Raw genomic sequence first — 22303 nt, forward strand, 5'->3', positions numbered from 1 at the left:
CAATGTTGTGAGAACCATTCTCATTATATTAACAATGGTTAGATTTTTTCCAAACAGACCTCGTACATATAAACATTTCCATGAAAAAAGTTTTTATATCTGTGGGTTTGTGTGTGTGTGTGTGTGTGTGTGTGTTTCTTTTTTAAGGAGTCTGAGGTAGCTTTGTCACACAGCAAGTGTTGGAGCTCAAACTTGAACCCCCCCTCCCCCCCAGGTCTTGACTGTGCTGATGGCTATAAAGGCCCTACAGGAACCCTAGCCACAGATTTCGTAAGTCTAATTCCCCAGCCTTAAAATCTAGCCACTACCTCTTCCTAGGTCCACATCTAGAGGTAAAAATAAACCATGCTGTTTGACAGCTTATGTTGTGGGCCTCCAGGCAGTGAAAAGTTAACCCAATGACTTTTAAGAAACAATTATAATATTAGGGAATGAAAGGTCTCAGTCTTGCCTCCACTCTTTCTAGGACTCTTCGCTGGACCAGTCCAAGTTCTAAATTTTTTTCTTAAAAAAAAAAGAATTCCCTCCTTTAAGAAGGTACTGATAAGTGAGGAAGACTTCTCTATCCTTAACTTTTAGTCTCTTTGAGGAAGCATCTTCTAATGATTCTCTCTTCTGCAAAGATGGATTCCAATTACATGTCTCACTAAACCATGCCCTAAGGGCAGTAAAAGGTGGGAAGAAGGAACCCAGATGGAGGGTGTAAGGAGAGAAGTTGTAAATATGTTTCAGAAATTGAACCCCCTCTACTCTCAGCAAAAGAGGAGAAAAACAGAAAAGCCACCATTACCTGGGATTGCTGTGAGGGACGCTCTGCCTAAGCCCTCACCAACTAGCCCTTCCCTTCATTCTCCAGGCTGGAGAGGGCCCACATCTACAACATTTGCCATCCAGGGAAGAGTGGGGTGAGGAGAGGAAGGGAATACTGAAGGAAGAAGGAAAGAGGCACAGAGAAGACCCCCAGGAAGAGGTCACACATTAAACTCTTAAGTTCTATCTTTATGGGTTAGACCTCACCAGGCAGTGGTGGTGTTCCCTGTAGTCATCTGGTGGGGCATTCCAGACCTGAATCCTGGTTTGGGGAAGGCAAGTCTGCATCTTGGAAGGAGTCGTCGGCAGCCGTCCGTCTCGAGAGACGATGGTGTAGCTTCTTAAGAGTATCTGCACCGCCGAGAATGGTTGTGCAGTCCGACTCGGGAGTGACACGGTATACTCTCCAGTGAAGCTGAAGCTACAGAGCCTCAAGAGACGATGGTGTAGCTTCTTAAGAGTCTATCTGCACCACCGAGAATGGCTGTGCAGTCCGACTCAGGAGTGACACGGTATCTGTCTCCTCCCGTGTTGAATCGACATCTTGCGATGACGCTGGAGTGTCCTCTCCAGTGAAGCTGAAGCTACAGAGCCTGGGCAGGGTGATATGGAGGGTCTGCTGTTGCCCATGCAGCAGACCCCCCCTCTCTTCGCAGCTGAAGGATCCAAGGGAAAGACGAAGTCAATACAGCTTGGCTTCAGGTGCACCGCAGGAGTTGCCGGTGTTGACTACAACGTCAAACCGCCTTAGGGACTCTGGCTCCGGATTTTCTGTCGGGGTTTACTCCCTTAGCCTTTCCCTGAAGAGGTATGCCGCAAGGCAGCGGAGGTTTTTTGGAATCAGAGTTTTCCTTCTCTGATGTGCCCTGACTGGAAGATCGAACCAGCGACACTTAGCTCGCAGGCCGACGCTCAATCCACTGAGCCAAACCAGCCAGGGGCTGGTTTGGAGTCATTCAGGGTTATCCCCAAGCTTCTGCTGGGCCAGATTATCTGGGTGGGCTAGGTGGGACAGGCAACAGGACAGGACCAGAGGTCCTTCAAGTACCCATGCCATTGAGTTGCTGTGGGATGCCTCCAATGCAGTGCCCCACAGTGTGGTTGAAACTGCTGCAGAGGGCAGCTGGGAAGACCTGTCAGGGCTGAGGTGGCAAGAGAAGAGCAAAGGCTCCTTCCAGGAAGGTGCCCTCCAGTAGGGTCAAGACAAGTCAAAGAAATGAGGCAGCAACCCTCTGCAAACCCTTCCTGCAGAGATCCCTCACTTCCCCCTCTCTGTCTCCAAAATTGGCTGCTGCCTATGAATCAACCCGCAGACACTTTCATATTGTATGCCTGTCACACGGGGAGTACGGGGAGGATGGGAGTGGCTGACCTTGCACTTCAATGGCTTTGACCTACCCTCCAGTCAAACTTGACATACTTTCCCCTACCCTACATAATCTCAGGGGTTAGTAAGGTAAGCGCCCTCAGCAGAAGTTTGGGCCTGAGCCCACCACTCCTTTCTCTCAATGAAGAAGGAACAGACTGAGATTCAGAGAGGAGTGCACAGTTCTGCTGCAGGGCAGTACACTGACCCTGCCCCTCCAGCAGCAGGGAAAGGAACAGGAGGGGCAGGGATGAGAGTCTTCTTTTTTTCTTTTTTTTTTTCTTTTAGAGAGGGTAAGGGAGGGAGACAGAGAGAGGGAGAGAACGTTGTTGTGTGAGAGATTGGCTGCCTCTCCCACGCCCCCAACTGGGGACCTGGCCTGCAACCCAGGCATATGCCCTGACTGGGAATTGAACTGGCAACCCTTTGGTTCACAAGCCAGCGCTCTATCCACTGAGCCACACCAGCCATGGCAGTGATGAGAGTCTTAATGTGCATCTCCAGGGGTATGGAATGAGGCCAGATTCTGGGATGAGGGAGAGTTGAAGGTACGAAACAGGGTCAGAAGTTGTCCACAGTCTGGGTGAAAAGGAGAATAAAGAAGGGAAAACTGGATGAAGCTAAAAAAAGAGAGAAACAGATTTTCAGGGTTGGATATAGAAAATTCAGTGGAGCCAAGGTTGGCAAAGGGAGGAGTGTTGGACTGAGGGCCTGAGCTTGCTGGCAAGGGGATGTTCTTGATGTCAATACAGGGAATAGAAGGTTGATGACAGTTGGTTCAGGCCTAAAAGAGCCTGAGAAGAAGCTGGTCAGAAACCACTGGAGCTATAAGAAAGAGGGTTAAAGCCAGGAGCAGCGTGGGTGAGGTTAGAGACATGAAAGATGTGGCCATAATCCAGGAAGACTGGGTAGGGGAGAATTTAACTACATAGAGGGACATATGGCAAGCTGCTGACCTTACCCTGGGATATAGGTCCTGAAAGATCTCTGCCTGGCAGGAAGTCAATGCCTAAGACCTCAAAAAGTGGGATGGAGGCAATCTGGTACTCTATGACGGTGGACACACAGGAGAATCTGCTGTTGCTGTCATTGGGTGATCTCGGGGGTGAAGGGTGATTCCATGGAAACCTCTAGTCAGACCATAAGGTCTTTCCACAGCCTGGGAGCAGATAGTGGAAGAGAAGGATTTAGTGCCTTGGACTCCACTCTCTGCAGTGGTCCCAGGACCATCCACCAAATGCCAACACCCAGTACGAAAAGGCAGGGTGGGAGAAGCAGAAGGGGAGGAGAAAGCAGGCTGCAGCTGCTGGCAAAGAGGAGAGATGGGGTCATGGTGGCAGAGACAAGGTATTTGGGGCTGGGACATTATTAAGGGGCCCCTAGAGGCTGGGGCTATGGTTCACGTAGTAACCAGCTTGAGCAGCTGGGCAGAAACTTGAGGCGGTACCAGGGTCAGGGATTAAAGGGAGACCTGAGAGGGAACCAAAGCTCTGAAGTCCTACCTTGGTCCCAAGGCTGCAAGAGGGTTCCAAAATGACAAAGAAGAGAACTTGGCGCAGAGCCTGCTGGTGTCCACTGCTGCTGAGACTATGGGAAGCTTGGGCGGGGCAACAGGACTCTTCTCCACCAAAACTACTGGGACAGGGCTCTCCAGCCTCTACAGAGCCCCACCCTCCCTTGTCCAAGGCATGAGTCAGCCCTTCAAACCCTTTTATCTCAGCCTATGTCTCTGTCCAAACTCTCCTCATCTTCCGCAAGCTGCCCCCAAGAGGTGCCTGGGCACAGGCCGAGCCCTGTCCTAGAACCTGGGCATTCAATGCAGAGTTAACCCTAAAACTTATGAGAAAACTGACCCAGGGTCACCAGCTGATAGGTACAGAGCCAGGGCCAGAGCCCAGGGCACCTGCCTCTGTGTGGTGCTCCACCCTCCCCCTCCCCACACCACCTCTGCCATTTCTGCTCAGGCGAGGAGGGCCTATGTTCCCCAGAGCCTAGCACAAGGTCTGCCACAGAAAGAGAAAATAAATGTTTGTCAAATGAGAGAAAAGCACTCTTTTCAGATTACAAACATTATCCCTGATTCTGATAGTCTGATTTGATTAATGTGGTAATTTTTAAAAATTGGCCAAAAATTCTTTGACATTTCTTTTGAGAGGTGGAGCCTATATTTCCTCCCCTTGAATCTGAGCAGGCTTGTGACTCAGGTGCACCTTCACTGAAGCAACTTTGCCTCCTACAGGCCAACCACCCCACCCACAAGCTGGGAACTGCAGTGAAAAGAGGGCAGGTGGAGAGGGCCAACCTAGAGGTAGCCCTGCTTAGGGTCACCCAAGGAGCTGGGTCGTCTCCTTTTGTCATGTAAATTAAGCAACTCTCCTGGTAACCATCACATTTCTTCCTGTGCCCTGGCTGCCAGGGAGCTCAGCATGGTACAGTTTGGGCCAGACTGCGGTAACTAACCTTGGTCTAGGTTTCTAACCTGTTTCTCTCTTTCTAGACTTAAAAAATGGGATGTAACTCCTACAGCACAGAATTGCTGGGAGGATTTAACAACTTTCAGGACCTACTATATGCTAGGCCTTGTGCTAGGTGCTTGAAACAAAATTCTGTATGGTATTAGTCCCATTTTGCAGATGAGGACTACTACAAAGAAGCCAAGTTATTTGCTCAAAGTCACAGAGCAAGGAGATATAGGAAATAGGACCACACTCTAGTGCTTTTTTCATAGATTTAAAAGATAATGAAAGTGTGAAAACATCTAAAGCAATAGTATTTCCTTCCTTTCATCTTTGGTCTTCCTGGCCCTTATGAATATCCCTGGGCTGGGGCACTTTTCACCCCACACTGCGACCATCAGCTTATCTCCTTGATTGGGAACTGGCCAGTGGGGGGATTGTGATGAATCACCATTAAAAACACCTCAGGCAGGCCTTGTTGAGTGTGACTCAGTTGGTTGGCACATCCTCCCTTAGACTGAAGGGTTGGTCACAGGTTTGACTCTAAGTTGGGGCACATACCCAGGTTGTGAACTTGATGCTTTTTTCCTCCTCTCTCTCCCTTCCTTTTTCTCTAATATCAATGAAAAAATATCCTCAGGTGAGTATTTAAAAAAACAAAAACCAGGCAGGACATAGCACTCAGTAAATGTTTGTTGAGTGAATGAAAACCACACCACTCTATTACATTACTTGTTTTAGAGCTCCTTCATTCACCCCACAAATACCTACTGAGCTCCTGCTCTGAACATCCAAACACCACAGTACGTCCTTCATGTACATAGCTTTGTTAAATCCCACCAGTTACAGTGTGCTGATGTAGGTCCTATTATCCACACTTTTTTCAATGAGATCTGAAACTATGGTTCTCAAACTCCAACATGGACCAGACTCTCCTGAAGAGCTTATTAAACACAGAATACTGGGCTCCCCTTCAGAGTTTCTGACTCAGTAGGTATTACCTGAGAAATTGCATTTCTAATAAGCTTCCAGATGGCCTAGCACTTCCTAACCTGGGAGCCAGGCGGGTGGCATGAAAGAGACATTTGCACCAATATTATTTGGGATGCACAATTTGGAGAGAATGCATCTCTTCCGGTCTTTCCCCCACACTCACTTCCCTGCCTGGAGGCTCCTGAGAGTTTGGCCTAGTGCTGGTCCTAGGATCTCTCCTATTTCTCATCTCCTTTCCTGGCTGATGCCCAGCTCCTAGACTAAGCTATCACAATTGTGTGTATATTTGGAGGAAGACTGGGATAGTAGGCTGAATAATGGCCTCCCAAAGACATCAAGTCTGATCTCAAGTGTCTGTGTAAGTGGGAGACAGCAGGAGACTTGACACAAAAGAGAAAGAGGTAATGTGACAAAGGCAGAGATTGAAGTAATGCAGCCATAGTCAAGGAGTGCCAGCAGCCATGAGACTGGACAAGACAAGGAATGGTTTCTCCTCTAGAGCCTCTGGGGAAAGCACAGATCCACCAACACCTGGATTTTGGATCAGTGAAACTGATATTGGACTCCTGCCCTCCAGAACTATAACAGAATGAATATCTGTTGTTTTAAGCCACCAAAGTGATGGCCATTTGTCACAGCAGCTCCAAAAAACTAATACAGCTCAGGAAAAGGTCTATGTTGCACCTCAGGCTCAGACAACCGTGCCCCAGGCTCTTGCCCACAGCTTCACCTTGGCAGTGTCCCCATCTCTGGAAGGCTGGGACTGGAGACCCCAAGGTGGGAAGGATTTTGTCATAAGGACCACTAGTCTTGAGAGGGTTTCTCCAGGCTCTGGAGATTTGCCAAGAGAAATGGGTGAAGGCAAGAGGAAAAAGAGCGGAAGGTAGGAAACAGGTGAAGTGTTGGAGGTACCAGGGAAAGAAGCCTGGTATCCAGATTATAGAGGAATAATTGGCTGGGAGTTCCTCTGTGGGGGAAGTGAAAGAGAGCCGTGTCAGCACCAGAAGGTGGAAGGCAGGGAGCGGTTAGGTGGAGGTCCTGCTGTGTGGAGAAGTTGATAGGAAGGGTTTATGTCCAGCCATGCCCACCCAGTGGCCTCCAACGTCTTAAGGTCCCGTGAATGGCCACATAGCTAGCAGTTCATCAGTCATATTCAGCAAGTGTTGGGTTGCCATGGCAACTACCAGGCATGCTGGAGAAACTGAGGCCTTAGACACAGAGTTTTAGAAGACAAAAACCTAGGAATCAGGACCCAGGCCTGTCCCTACAAGTTACTTCTCCCACCAGTGTCACTCCAGTGTATTTCCCAATAGCATCTCAGGCCTAGGATAGCCTTGCTACTCTGGCAACAAGGGCTGAGCAAAGGGTTGAGGCTAGGTTGATCCAGGGGTGGAGGGATAGAGGGGCCTACAGGTGAGATCTGGAAGCCCAGCAAGAACTGAACTTGATGGTGAAAGAGGCATTTCTACCAGTGCTGTGACCACAGAAGTGTCTGTGTTCATAGAAAACATATCTTCAGTCCAAGTCCCAAGTCTGCTCCTGGGGACTCACATCCCACATAGCACTGGGCCTGGTGCCAGAAGGATTCTCCACAGCAGCACCATCTCTCTCTTTGGGCCTCAGTCTCCTCATCTATAAAAAAATAAAATAAAAAAGAGGGGTGGTAAGTAGGGGCAGGGAAGTTATACTAGCTCTCTGAGTTGTTTCTGTTCCAGACATCCTCTCCCCTAACAGCATACACACACTTCAGTCTTCTGCCACCACTCAGGGGCTGGTCCCCTCTCCTTGGCACCTCCTGTGGCCAGCCCTTTCCTCCCTCCTGCCCAAGACTCCCACTTCTCCTCAACACTCCAGCAGCCCTCCTCCCAATTGGCCAAGGTGGCCTCCTTGTCTAACTTCCACCAGCCTTACTCCCAGCCAGCCACAGTAATAGCTCAAATGACTGGGTAGAGAGAGCATGTTCACAACTGTCACATCCAGCAGGCATCGCAGGAAGCAACGGGTTTTCTGATGTAACTTAAGAGTGGCATGTCTGGGGTCAAAGATGCAGGAGATCATCTGCTCCTTGTCAGCAGAGAAAAATATAGAAGCAGGCCAGAGTCCCCTGCCAGGTGTGAGTTCTGTGCTTTGGGAGTCAACCAGTGAGTGATGAACTAAGGTAAGACAGAGTTCTGGCTCAAATTAAGGAACAGGGAAGCTGTGGGAGCCCCACCATGGCCCAGAGATAAGCCAGAACATTGGCCTAAGACCATGTTCTCCAACGGGATCAACCTCTCCTCTCCCTTTCCATCCTCAGGCCAGAGGGCCCAGCCAAGGGTGTTCCCCCTTCCCCATTGCAGCCTAGGTGTCCCTCCCCTCCTCCACTTCCAGGAGACTGGTCCTCACTCTCCACTTCCTCTCTAGACCTCAGACCAGCTTCTGCCACCTTACCCCCAGCATCATCTCTGCCCCACTTGGTGCTGAAACCATCCATGCAGTGAGCCTGGTGCTCTTGAGACAAGGTCCATCCATCTCCAAATCTTCAGGGTGCCCAGTGTGATTCCAGAACACTGAGACTGCCTCCCCTCAGCCCTGTAGTATCAGCTTGAAGGACCAATATGCCTGGCTCATAAGGTTGCTCCACCTGACCTGTGCACCCAGGAATCCCATGGGAAAGTGTCATCTTGCTCACAAAACACTCTCACCTAGGGAAGTAGTAGTTATAGCTTGGCAGACAAGGTGACCCTTCACACACACACATAAACGTGTTTGTTAATAAGTACAGGACCCACTGAGGAGCAGTGTCACAAGGTGTCACAAAGCACTATCACTCTACCAGAGGAAGTTAGATCCCCTGGGCCAGGCTCTGAGAAGATCTTGTTGGTCCTGTAGGAAGCCAATCAAGGTGCCAGACATATCCACCAGGAAGAGGAGGAGAAAATAGGGGGAGAAAGCTGCAAGGACTGCAAGACAACTCAAAAGGTTACTTTGCAAATTAGAAAAATGTGCCCCTTCCACAAAGCCCTTTACTGCCATCTAATGGAAAATTGCCCTAAGGGGGTTCTACACATCTATGTTGACTATGGAGCCATCCAGGGCACAACCTGCATAATGGTAAGGGCTGGCTCTGAGGAATGGAGGACAGGGCTCTGAGAGAGAAGGAAGGATCCCTGGGTTCAATCACGGGGTTGGGAAAAGCAGTGGTCAGTGACAAGGACTCTGGGCCTGGCATACCTGTGTGCCCTCTCATTCACTGTGGGAGCTTGGGGAAGTTAGAGAACCCCTCAAAGCCACACTTTACTGACTTAGAAAATGGGGGTGATGTCCTTAGGGTCTTAGGGCTTCAGACTAAATTTAGAGATGGAGGCAAAGCTTGCTGGTCATAAAGTGAGTGTGCCCCAGTGACAGTGGACAGGACAACGAGAAGAGTAGCTGATAGAGCGGGGAGGAGGCAGAGAGTGAGGCCGGCTGTTCCTGGCCAGCTACCACAGTTTCACTAGCTTGTTGAGAATTTGTTTTAACTAAAATTCAACTGTCCCATGGAACCAGTGTCACCAATGGCCACGTTACCAAGGTTAGCCAATGCTGAGTGTTTAAGGGTAATAGGCTGGGGGTCTTCTTTATCAACTAATGTGTTTGGGGCTGCAGGGAGGGGGCAGACTGCAGTGGTGGGCTTACACTGGGATGCCTCCCCTCTAGGGGACACACTTCCACTGCCACCCCCTAAGGTTGCTGGGGCCTCCCAATCTGGGCCCCTGGAGGAGTGGGGAGAGGGCAACTGTGCACCGCACACAGCGCACCACAGCACCACTTGGAGCTTGAGACCGTGAGATGATGAGTGATGATGAGTTGTCCAGGTCCCCAAGCTCTGTGGCTGCCCTGATGGGCCTTCCCACGTTTCTACCTGCCCCCCTACAGGTTCCACCTTGCTGGCCTCTGCCCACCTGCGCCCACCAGACAAAGGGGTAGATCAGACTAGACTGAGGGCAATGCAGGGTGAGACTCCACTTCCCAGAGGCCCCAGGGGAAGAGGAAATAAATGAAACTAGACAAATACAGTGGAAGTGACCACAAGGGAAACCTAGAGCAATGAGTCCAGGCAGGGACAGGGACCACAGCTTGGGGCTGAGGTAAGAAATTTGGATTTCATCCTGAATGCTACAGGACACCGGAAATGATATTAAAAGAAGAAAAGATATGCTCCAAGATACACTAAAAAGCTCTCTCTAACCTCATTTTAAAAATTCAAAAATATATTTGTATGGCAAAAAAAAAAAAAGACAAATACTGTATGATCTCATTTACATGTGGAATTAAAAAGAAAACTGATAAATACAGAAAACAGATTGGTAATTGCCAGAAGCAGGGGTGACAGGGTGGGCAAAATGAGTGAAGGTAGTCAAAAAGCACAAACTTCCAGTTATAAGATAAATAAGTCCTGGAATGTAAGGTACAGCATGAACTATAGGCATTAATAATATGTATATTTGAAAAAAACATAAAATAACAATTAATACAATTTTTTAAAAGGACTATAAAGTGGGAGGAATAACTCAACCCAATGTCAAGTTACAACAGTAATCAAGACAGTGTGGTATTGTCAAAGGACAGACACACAGATTAGTGGAACAGACTAGCGAACCAAGAATTAGACCCATAGACCCACACAAATACACCAACTGATTTTTAATAAAGGTGCAAAAAGAATTCAATAAAGAAAGAACGGTCTTTTCAACAAATGTTCCTGGGGCAACTGGACATCCATAAACAAACAAAAAAGAAAAAACCTTGCCCTAAACCTCATACAAAAATTAACTCTAAATGGATGACAGACTTAAATGTAAAATTGTAAAATATAGGAAAAATAGGACAAAATCTTCTTCAGGCTAGGGGAAGAGTTCTTAGACTTGACACCAAAGGCACAATACACAAGAGGAAAATTTGATAAATTGAACCTCACCAAAAATAAAAAATTTTTACTCTGAAAGGCCCTGCTGAGAGGATGAATGACAGCTACAGACTATGAGAATGTATTTGCAAATGACATATCTAAAAATTACTTATATATCTAGAATATATATTTTTTAAACTCTCAAAGTTCAAAAATTAAACACAGTAACAATAAATAATCCAATTAGAAAATGGGCAAAGCACATGAACAGACTTCTCACTAAAGAGAACAGAGAGCCCTGGCCAGTGTGGCCCAGTGGGTTGAGTTGTTGTCCTGCAAACCAAAGGGTCACTGGTTCAATTCCCAGTCAGGGCACATTCTTGGGTTGCAGGCCAGATCAGGGGTGTGGGAGAGGCAATTCATTGATGTTTCTCTTGCACGTTGATGTTTCTCTCCCTCTCTTTCTTCCTCCCTTCCCTTCTCTGTAAAAATAAATAAATAAAATTAAAATATTTTTAAAAAGAGGATATACAGATGGCAAATATTCAAACACACATGAAAAGATGTTCAGCTGCAATAGCTATTAGGGAAATGCAAATTAAAACCAAAATGAGAGACTACTGCACACCTATTAGAATGGCTAAAACTTAAAAAAATAGTGATAATAGTGAATGCTGGTGAGGATGTGGAGTAACTGGAAAACTCATACATTGCTGGTGGGAATATAAAATAGTACAGCTGCTCTGAATAATGTCAGTGAATCACATCAATGTCAATTTCCTGGTGGTGATGTTGTATTATACTGTAGTTATGAAAGATATTACCATTAGGGGAAACTGGATGAAGGATACACAGGAGTTCTGTATTTTCTTTTTATTTTATTTTCATTGTTTTTCTGTTACAATTGTCCCACTTTTTCCTTCATTGCTACCCCCTACCCAGCCCACCCCTTATCCCACGGTCCATCCCAGCCCCGTTGTCTCTGTTCATGGGTTATTTATATTAGTTCCTTTGCTTAACCCTTCCCCTACTTAGCCCCTTCTCTCCCTCCCCTCTCCTCCCTGATAACTGTTACTTTGTTTCTTGTTCAATTTTGTTCACTTTTTTGTGTTGTTCATTAGTCTCCTGTATTGGGTGATAGCATATGGTATTTTTCTTTCATTGCCTGGCTTATTTCACTAAGCATAATTCTCTCTAGTTCCATCCATGTTCTCACAAATGGCAGGAGTTGAGTTCTGTATTATTTCTGATGGCTGCATGTGGCTCCATATTATCTTAAAATAAAAAGTTAATTTAAAAAAGAAATAAAACAGAGGACTGTGTTAAAATATTTGCAATTCATATAATAGGGAAAGGGCTAATGCCCCTAACATATAAATAGCTTCTAGACATCAATAAGAAAAATTAAAAAAACAACCTGGGCTGGTGTGGCTCAGTGGATTGAGTGCTGACCTGCAAACCAAAGCTTGCTGGTTCAATTCCCAGTCAGGGCACATACCTGGGTTGCAGGTCAGGTCCCCAGTTGGGGGCATGTGAAAGGCAACTTCTTTCTCCCTCCCTCCCCCTTCTCTAAAAATAAATAAAGAAAAAAGAAAAAAAAACAAAAACAAATGTGTAGATAGCTCATAATATATGGCAGGCACTGTTCTAATATTTTTCCTTGCATTAATTCATTAAATCCTCACAATGATCCTATATCATTTCCATTTTATAGATCAGGCAACTGAGTCACAGAGAGGTTAAGGAATTTGCCCAAGGCCATGTAGCTAGGAAGCGGTAGAGCCATGATTCAACACCCAGCAGTCTGGCCCCAGAGTGTAGACTCTTAAACTCCACATTAAACTCTTAAACTTTGTGGGTCTCTAGAAAAGACCCACAACACAGCAGAAAAATCATCAGAGCATATAAACAATAAAGTAAAAACAACTGGGTCTTAAACTTAGAGGAGATAGGAAGCCAGAAAAGTGATACAGACCCCCTGTACCCAGGAGATCAGCCTTCTTAGCCTCATCTGCCCCAGCTTGGGCAAGTCCAGCCAACACCACACCTCATGAACAGACTCCTCCTTCAACACAGAACATCAAGCCTGCCTTCCAAAACCTGTCCCTCTGCAACCACTCACCCCAGGAGGCATTGAAGGAAAGGCAAACAGCTGGCCATACCACAGTTTTAGCAGGGAGACAGACATGTGAGCATCCTGGATGAGCTGGCCAGACAGGTATGGGGCAGGTGGCCTCAGCTTTGAAACAAAGAGGACTGAGAAAGGAAGGAGAAATCCCTCCCTTAGTCCATTTCCCCTTGGAGATCTTACAAGCTGTCTGCCCAGTCTCCCAGATTGATCTGAGCAGAGAAACAACTTCAGTAAGGGGTGGACAGTGCTGGAAAATTCAGCAGCAATGATGCAGGGGACAAAGGACTCAGCATGACCTACCACCAGAACACCTGCTCCCAAGCCCCTTGGAAAAGCTCCAGCATTCTGAGCCTCACAGGTGCTCCCTGCAAATCCATATACCTCCAAGTCCTGGGGAACCATGGATGTTTCTGGAGGGGGGTGCAGACAAAGGATGTTGGGCCTGCAACAGTCAGGGAGATTAACATTTCATTTGATTGGTGACTTCTTTCCTCAGGCAGAGTAAAGAATGCCAGCCTTGCAATCCTACAGTCTTTTCTGCTAATTGATCTCATGCTTGCCACTCCTGAGAGGAAAATGGGAACAAGTTGAAATACAGCTACAGGTACCCATGAGTACATACAGGCACATGCATCTGTGTTCATTCAGCTGTACACACCTTGTGTGCATGTCTGAGAATAACATTTAAAAAATAAATCCTTGCCCAAGGATATGTTTATTGATTTTTTTAGAGAAGAAGGAAGAAGAGAGAAACATCAGTCAGTTTCCCCTCATATACCCCCTACTGGGGATGGAATCCACAACCTAGGTATGTGCCCTGACTGGGAATCAAACCTGCAACCTTTTGGTGCGATGCTTAACCAATAGAGTTAACCAGCCAGGGCTATGAATGACTCTAAGTCAAAGGCCTTCATGCCTGTGACCAGCCCACAGTGGGGCACACTCACTGCTGGCTCTTTCCCCGTAGGGCTCAAGTACTAAAGTGGACGCTGTGTAAGGGGAGTGAGGAACATGGATGAAAAGAAGATCTGGTGTCCAGAGCTGAAATTTTGTCTCTGGGTTCAGAGGCTTAAACCAAGAATGGTTTATCCAGATCAACTCTCTTATGGCAGCTTTAAAATGTTAGGAAGCAGGGCTGAAGAAAGTTGGAGGCACCAGGTGCCCCTGAAGAGTATGTGGTGGATAAAGGGAGCATGGGACCCACACAGGAATCCCTGGAAGCCTGCAGGGAGCAGAGCAACCAGTGGTTCAATGTATCATTATATTTTAAGAGCCTGAGGCCCAGTGAAGGGAAGTGACTCACCCAAGTGCCACAGTAAAGTAGTAGTAATATTGTGACCAGGACTCTCTGTCAAGTGCCCTTCCTGCTACCTATTGCACTTGCATTCTTTGTCACTTCCTAGATGGTGTTCCCTCCACAAGGCAGCTGGTTGGAGTATGCTTCCCACACACTAGGTGAAGGTTTGCTTTCTGGGTCATTCAGCAATGTTTTAGGCCATGGGATAGTAGTCATAAATAGTAAATCTTCATCACTATCATAATAGCAGCTAAAATTTACTGAGACCATGTTGTGCCAGTCGTCATATACCTAGTCCTCATGACAGCCCTATGATGTTATTATTACTGTCCCCATTGTACAAATGAGGAACCAAGGCTCAGAGAGGTTAACCAATTTATCCAAGTTTACGAATCCAGTAAGTGTTAGCTCAAACCACTTCCCATGCTCTTAAGTACTGCATTTCACTGCTGCCTCCCAAGTATACAGGTAAGAAAGTAAATATGATAATTTCAGATACGGTTAAGTACTATGAAAAAATAAAGTATGATGAGAGGTAGAGGATGACCATGACTGTGGGTCTCTCCTGTTGTCTAGGTCAAGTGGTCAGGGAAAGAGTCCTTGAAGATGTAGTGACATCTGTACAGAATCCAAGCTGACAAGGAGCTGAGAAAAGGCATTTTAGACATAGAGAACCATTGGATTTTTTCCCAAGGATGAAGGAAAGCCTTTGGAAGGTTTAAGCAGGGGAATGACATGCTTAGCTGTGTGACGAAAAGATTGTAAGGGGATCCCATGGAAAAAGCTGGAGAAAATATTTTACATAGTCAGGAAATTTGACGATTATGGGGGTGGAGGGTCAGGACTGGGAAGAGAGCCAGGGCATCTGGGACCAGCATTCTCATTTTGCTCCCCACATTTTCCAGGTACTTTCTCTCTAACGGGATGGGTAACTATTGAAAATAAAGGACCCTTGGTTCCAGCTGGGCCCACGCATAGCCCTACCACTTCTGTCTCATGGAATCTGAGCAGCTTCAGTGGAAGGGAAGTAAGTGCCTGGGGTTGGATGGAGATGGGGGTTGCGGGAAGGTGTTTGAGATGGGATTTTTGCTCAAGACTGTCCCCCATTGCTCTCTACCAGGAGAGGGCTGGCATGGGTAAGAATTCTTCCCCCAAATCTCCACCCCAGGAGACCCCACATGCTTTTCTCCCAGTTGGGAAGTTCCTCCTCAGGTTCCACCACAAGCCTTCTCCAAGGCTCTGGGCTGATAATGGACTTGCCCTTTGCATCCTGCCCCTTTCTCTTCCACAAATCTCCTGACCCCATGTGACCAAGCCTAGACAAGATTCCATCATGTCTGGGGAGAGTCAGGGATAGGAGGTGCCAGCAGCTCCTTTGGCTGCAGGATGACCTCACCTTCTTCCTTCCCCCAGTCCCACTCCTAAAATGCTGAGGAAGCCAAAGGAAAATGAGAGCAGTGTTTCTTCCAGAAGTCCATAGCCTCAAGCTCAGGTTGGCTCCTGGGCCTGTAGCTACTTGCTAGGCTATTTACCAGTGACTCTTAGGGGCCCAGTCTTTGCTAGACCCTTCCCTAATCTGTCAAAATTTTAGGTTCCCAATAGGAAGAAAGGAAGACAAGCCTGTCTCTGACTTAAAGGGGCTTATACAGTGGATCCCAGACAGTGAGGCACTATTCCAATGCCCTGAAACCCATTAAACCTCTGGGCTTTCTGGGACACAGGCCCTGCCTGGTCTGTTCTGTTCAGCTCCAGTACTTCTTGGCACATAATGGAGATGTGATGAGTAACTGGTGATTGAAAGACCCAGAAATGAGCCACTACGTTATCAGTCTGTTTTGAGGACCCACCTGAAAACAGGCTTTGACTTCAGGATGAACTCAGGACTAATTCCCAGTGAAGGCACTTTCCTTATACATTGAACATCTCCTATATTACACTTATGTGTATACAGTGTGAGCTACTCTTACATAAATGAAAACATGACCTGTCCTTCAGTTTTCCCTAAAAAACGGAAGCAATAACATGCCATCATAAAGCTGTTGTGAGAATTACTTAGAATAAGACATACAAAAATAGTCATATTAAGTGCTTAATAAGTGGTGCAGTGAACAGCTAATAGGCTCTGGGTAGCAGAGCTGTAGGGTAGGTTGGCCCAGTGCTGCTCTGGACTCTCAGGAAAGGCCACCTGGATTCCCAGCACGTGGGACCCACCCTCCCAGAGCTGCAGGGTCGAGGGGAGGAGGAGGGAAGAGGTAGTTTACTGACTTTTCTAGTGAATCGGCGCTTCCAGCAAACCATCTCTGTCCCTCTTCACTATCCCCTAGCTTTGCTCAGGTGCTACTCACAACTTAGCCCTGGCTGGTTTGGCTCAGTGGATTGAGCGTCGGCCTGCGAGCTAAGTGTCGCTGGTTCGATCTTCCAGTCAGGGCACATCAGAGAAGGAAAACTCTGACTCCAAAAAACCTCCGCTGCCTTGCGGCATACCTCTTCAGAGGAAAGGCTAAGGGAGTAAACCCCGACAGAAAATCCGGGGCCGGAGTCCCTAAGGCGGTTTGACGTTGTAGTCAACACCGGCAACTCCTGCGGCGCACCTGAAGCCAAGCTGTATTGACTCCGTCTTTCCTTTGGACCCTTCAGCTGCGAAGAGAGGGGGGGTCTGCTGCATGGGCAACAGCAGACCCTCCATATCACCCTGCCCAGGCTCTGTAGCTTCAGCTTCACTGGAGAGGACACTCCAGCGTCATCGCAAGATGTCGATTCAACACGGGAGGAGACAGATACCGTGTCACTCCCGAGTCGGACTGCACAGCCATTCTCGGCGGTGCAGACAGACTCTTAAGAAGCTACACCATCGTCTCCCGAGACGGACGGCTGCCGACGACGACGACGACTCACAACTTACCGCTGGGTGAGGAGGACACCGCAGCGCAGCAGTCCGCACTATCTCCCCCTCTCCCCAGCCTCTGCTGACCCCTACGCTTGGGCTCAGCTGTCATCCTTTCCTCCTTCCCCACGCCACCCCAAGCCCTGTGAACCCTGAAATCCCCGAATGTTGCTTTGTGAAACATCTCTGCTTTTCCTTAGGGAGTCACTCCTGTGTCTTCGCTTGGCCCCGCAAGAGGGCAGGCTAAGCTGAAGAGGGGATGTGCAGCTACAGGTTTCCCCTTGTGTTGCCCCCAACCCCCACCGGGGCCCCACCCCGAACGTCGCCAGTCGCCAACCTCCTTCCAAATCGCCAGGACCTCCCACCCGCTTGTCCTGTAGCACAAACCCGACATTCTCGCACCACGCCTGGGTGTGCACAGCCCACTCCCAAAGCCCCAACCCCGGCCCAGGCCCGCGTTGCCGCCGAGAATCCTGGGAAGTGTAGTCTTCGGCAGCTCTTGGCAGGCTCGTGGCCAGGAGGGCCCGAGTGCGTTCCCCACAGATTCTCATCCTGCTATCGCCATGTGCGTCTTCAGACCCACTGACTCTCGCCGTGGCGAGCCCAGAAGCACCAGAGAGGCACGACGGTGAGCTGGCTGCTGGAGGCAGGTAGTTTACAGCGAGATCTTTTTAGGGCCTTGGACAAGTGCCATAACCTCGGTAACAGTCTGTCTTGCAGGATTTCGAGGTAGAACAGGCTCAGGACCTGGCATGCAACGTGTCTTTAATAAACGGGTGCTATTGATATCTTTAGTGGCCTGGCAGAGTTGCTAAAGACAGTTCAGCCCCTAAGTGTGTGTGGGCCCAGGATCAGGAGCTGTCGATTCACCCCACCCTCTCCACAACCAACACATACACCCAAGAGGCCCCAAGGTTACTCTCAAATATGTTTGGTCCAGCAACTCAGGTGCCCTTCTCTCCCACCCAAGTTACCCTCATTGCCTTTGACCATCCACAAGCATACTCTACACCTACTCAGAAATATCTGATGTTTATTTCCCAACATTTTGGTAATTTTTTCCCCAAGCTTTATAAAAGGAGTGGAAGGGAGAAGTGGGACCCCAGTCCTGGCCCTGAGCTCTTGATGCGAGGTGACAGTATAAAAATGTCTCCTCACCTACAACTCCTGGCCTGCTCCCCTAACCTTTACTATCCACCTTACCTAAGAGTGAGGTGGGGGCTTTTGGGGGATGTGGGGTTCCCCCCCTAGAAGGGACTCTGGGCATCTGGTTTGGGGCCCTGAACTGGGTCAGGCTGGGGGCAAGTGTGGGCCCAGATGTGGCGCTGTCTGCACCTCTCTTGCCTGCGGGCCAGGTGCCGCAGTTGTTTCCTCATGACCCACAGCACCAGATACACTTCGCGTAGCATCTGAACTTCTGGTGACTGCAAAGGGGACCCAGTCCTCATCTGGGTGGGAACTGAGGTAGAACTCACAGATGACTGTAAGAGAAAGATGTGCACATGTAAACAGTTTGGTCTATGGAGAAACTGCTGGTAGACACACCAGCCAATAAATAGCAAAGGCTTTTAATTCCATCTCCTTCATCAGGCCTCAGCTCAGGCACTGCCTCTTCTAGGAACTCTTCTCAAGCTGCATTAGGTATTTGTCTCTACCCTTGAGTTTGCCCCATCATACCACATTTCATTACTATTTGTCCTCTGGACTTGTCTATTTTCAACACTAGAATGCACACTTCTGGAAGACTGGGACCACATCTGACCCACCTTTGAGTCCCCACTAGTGTTCCATGGGAAGTGTGTTAAAATGGAGAAGGACCTCTGTCTCCACTCCAGAGATCCCTTCTGCCCTCCATGTCTGTATATCCCACTGCCTCCTAGACATCTCCCTGCAGATGTCTTACTGACATCTCAACTCATCTTGTCCCAAGGCTTAAACTCATCATCTCCTCCCCTATGTACGCCCTTACTCCTCATTCTCCCCACTGTGAATGGCTCCAGCCTGCGGTCTCTCTCTCCCAATCCCCTCTCCCATCTTCCAGTCAACTACTTGGTACAACAATTCTACCCCTTAAATATCGCTCCACTCCACTAACTTGTTCTACCTGATGCCTCTCCCCCAGTCCAGAATATCCTTTCTCTTAGCCTGGACTATAACACCTCCAATGAGTCTTCCTGCCTCTTGTCTTGTTCCCTTCTTATCTCCCCTCCACAGCACACCCAAGTGAACTTTTAAATTAATGCTGCAATATTTCATTCAAGGGCAAGATAAGTTGATTTGGTAGTGATTTAGATATTTCCCTTTTTTAAATTAAGTTTTTGACTTTGAGATATTTGTAGATTCATATACAATTGTAAGAAATAATAGAGTTCCTATATACCTTTTACCCAGTAGTAGCCCCCCAATAGTAAAATCTTGCAAAAATTATAATAGAGATATTGACATCGATACAGTCCACTGATATTATTCACATTTCCTCAGCTTTGGTTGTACTCGTGTGTGCATGTGCGTGTTGAATTCTACACAATTTTATATCATATATGCAGGCTCATGTCTCCAACTACCATAGTCAAGATGATAAAGGAGATTTTCACCACACAAGGATTCCTCGTGTTGTCTTTTGTAACAAACCCACCTCCCTCACCCCCACCACTGTAGACCCTGGCAACCACTAAACCACTAATCAGTTCTCCTTTTCTATAATGTTGGTATTTCAAGAATGTTATATCATATAAATGGAATCACACAGTATATAACCTTTTGGGATTGGTTGTTTTCATCAGTATAATTCCCTTGAAATTCAGGTAAGTTGTTGCATGTGTCAATAGTCTGTTTCTTTTTATGACTGAGAAGTATTCCATGGTATGGATATATCACAGTTTAACCATTCACTCATTGAAGGACATTTGGATTGGTTTTAGCTATTAACAAAAAGGCTACTATGAACATTCACACATAGATTTTTATGTGAACATAAAATTTCATTCATTCATTAAGGTAAATGTCCAAGAATACAACTACTGGGTCATATGATAATTGCATGTTTAGTTTTATAAGAAACTACCAAAGTGTTTTCCAAAGTGGCTGTACCATTTTACATTTCCACCAGCAGTTTAGGAGTGCAGGTGAGCTTTCTAAATCAAAATCTGCTCAAATGTCTGCAAGGGCTCCTATTGCTCTTAGGGTCAAATTCAAACTCCACAACTGGCCATCCACCCTGCCTTATACTAGCTGGCCCTCAGCCTCAGGACCACTTTACTCTGACCCATACACCTTGAGCCAGCCCTCCAGACATCTGTTATTATTCTTGCCACTCCTACTCCCTTCACCTTCCCCTAACCACTTCCACCCTGCCTCAATACTTCAGATCTGAGCTTTACCTTCTCTTCTGTTAGGAAGGCCTTCCCTGACTTCCCAGGTCTGGATGAGATGCCTTTCCCCTGGGCTCCCACAGACCCCTATGCCTCCCATGTCACACCCCTATGATACTGAACCAACAATGCCTATGATCTTGTCTGTAGCTCCTTAGTCTGGGTAAATCTTGTTCACCGTCTATATCCTCGGAGCCTACCTCAGTGCCTGGCACTTAACAGAGGCACAGGAAATAAATGTTTAACAAATGAATGGAGGGAGGAATGAGTCATAGGAGGGTGGGGATAGTCGGAAGGTTTTGGTGGACAAGAGAGATATGGTACTGACCTTCCAATTGCACATTTGCCACCCAGACTTGAGGGCTGAGATCATGATCGTGAAAACAGACTTGACAGCCAAGAGGGGTAGCTGCAGCAGGGACCGGCCCCCATGGTCCAGCTCCACCTTAACCCCATCTGTTTTCTTGGCCAATGCACAGGGATCAGCCACCATGGGGGACACTTCAATCTTGGAAATATTGTTCTCTTTGGGGGGCTCAACCAACTTCAAAGTCTCATCCACATTGGGAGACCTCTCCACCTTCAACACATTTTTCTTTGAGTCAGGGTGTTTCAGTGTGGCTGACTTCACTTTGTGTTTCCAAAATAAAACCTAAGAACCAAGAAAGGAGAGGAAGGATAGGAGAGAAGGCCAGAGTGGAGACAACAGTCAGAAGAGAAGGCATAGAAGGGATGGGACAGTGTGTGTCCTGGCCTCCCTCCCTGCTGTCCCTCCCCTCCCCTCCGCCTTTCCTGTCTAGTTTGGTCACAGGGTGCCGGCGGCGAGTGGGGGTGGGGTGGGGTGGGGTGGGGTTGGAGGCCAGGTAGAGGCCTCATATACAGCATGGTATGAGTAAGGGGCAGTTTCTGAAACTCACCCAGCAAGTAATCTTTCGCCAAAACCATCGGAAGAACCTGATGACTGTAACCATTTCTCTTAAGTAGGAGGCAGAAGCAGCATTTGGTATGCAGGGGTGGCAGGGACAAGCTGCCAGTGGCTGCCACGTAAGGGGTCTCTTGGGAACTTCAAGTGCAGCAGTGAAGAAAGAAAGAAGAGAATCTAGGGGGGAACTTCCCCCTGATGACTCATCCTAGGCCTTTTCTTCCCTCCCTGGGACAGGGAGAGGAGTCAAAGTGGATGAGAACCCAGAGTGAGGGAGAATTCTAGTCCATTGTGAGAGCCTGCCTGGCCCTGACCCCAACCCCTGAGGCCCTGACCCCAACCCCTGAGCCAATGAGCCAATCCCTGTGCCCTCAGCCCTCCTACCCCCAGAGACAAGGAAGGAAAACTAACATTTATGGAGCGCCTGTTACTAACTGGGCATTTCCTGTACATGACGTCCTATAATTTTCACAGCAGCCCTCAGGTAGGTATCATTGTCAGTGCCATTTTACCCACAAGGGATTCAGAAAAATCAAACCTGCCCAAGGTTATAAATCTAGGGAGCTATAGGGAGGGGAGTCCAACTCAGGTCAGGCTCCAGTAACCAGCACTCCACAGGTCCTTTTTAGTCTGGGGACAGGGTCCTCCTGAGGCCTAGGCTGCTGGTTTCTCCCCTTCCCCACTAGATGGGGTCCTTCTCCCTACGGGCCTCTTCTGCCTGGGATAGGAGCCCAGCTGAGGCTATATGGGAGGGGCCTGCTCACCCACAGGGCCCTGTCCTCAGCCAGCTGAGGGTGGAAGCCACGGAGGCCGGCCAGGACAGCCAGGCCTGGCGAGGGCACCGTGTGCCCGGGAAGCCTGGCCCACACCCAGGGCTGAGACAAGGGGCCCATTCAGGGCCCCCTGCCCCACCCCCAAGCAGCCACCCAGATCCAGCCCGCAGAGGGGACACACTGGGAAGCTGGGGGTGGATCCTGCACAATCACCAAAGGCCTCATTGTTTCCCTGTGCCCCCCCAGCACGTGGGCAGATGGCCCCTCTACCCTCCCTCCCTCTACCTTGCCTGCCCCTTCCCAGGACCTGGCAAGCCACTGGCTCCCTTTCCCAAATCTCTTTTGACCACTCTGAGCCACATTAAACCTCCCTAGTTTGGGCCAAGATTTCTAGGGGAGCCCAGTCTCAGTCCTTCTCCCACAGTAGAAA

At 48.2% G+C, this 22303-nt stretch overlaps 1 protein-coding gene across 1 annotated transcript; it reads right to left on the reverse strand.

Annotated features, from left to right (window-relative positions):
* Positions 1-17844: 17844 nt before the first annotated feature.
* On the reverse strand, positions 17845-21426 carry SPACDR (sperm acrosome developmental regulator). The gene is made up of 3 exons (XM_090276755.1): positions 21096-21426; positions 20507-20830; positions 17845-18288 (listed from the first exon to the last, which is right to left on the reverse strand). Exons 1-3 carry the CDS (start codon positions 21147-21149, stop codon positions 18055-18057), a joined length of 612 nt encoding a protein of 203 aa, XP_090132881.1. The 5' UTR covers positions 21150-21426; the 3' UTR covers positions 17845-18054.
* Between the last annotated feature and the right edge of the window lie 877 nt (positions 21427-22303).

This window comes from Furipterus horrens, unplaced genomic scaffold (assembly GCF_987537825.1).
Source record: "Furipterus horrens unplaced genomic scaffold, mFurHor1.1.pri manual_scaffold_5, whole genome shotgun sequence".
NCBI classification, from domain to species: Eukaryota; Metazoa; Chordata; class Mammalia; order Chiroptera; family Furipteridae; genus Furipterus; species Furipterus horrens.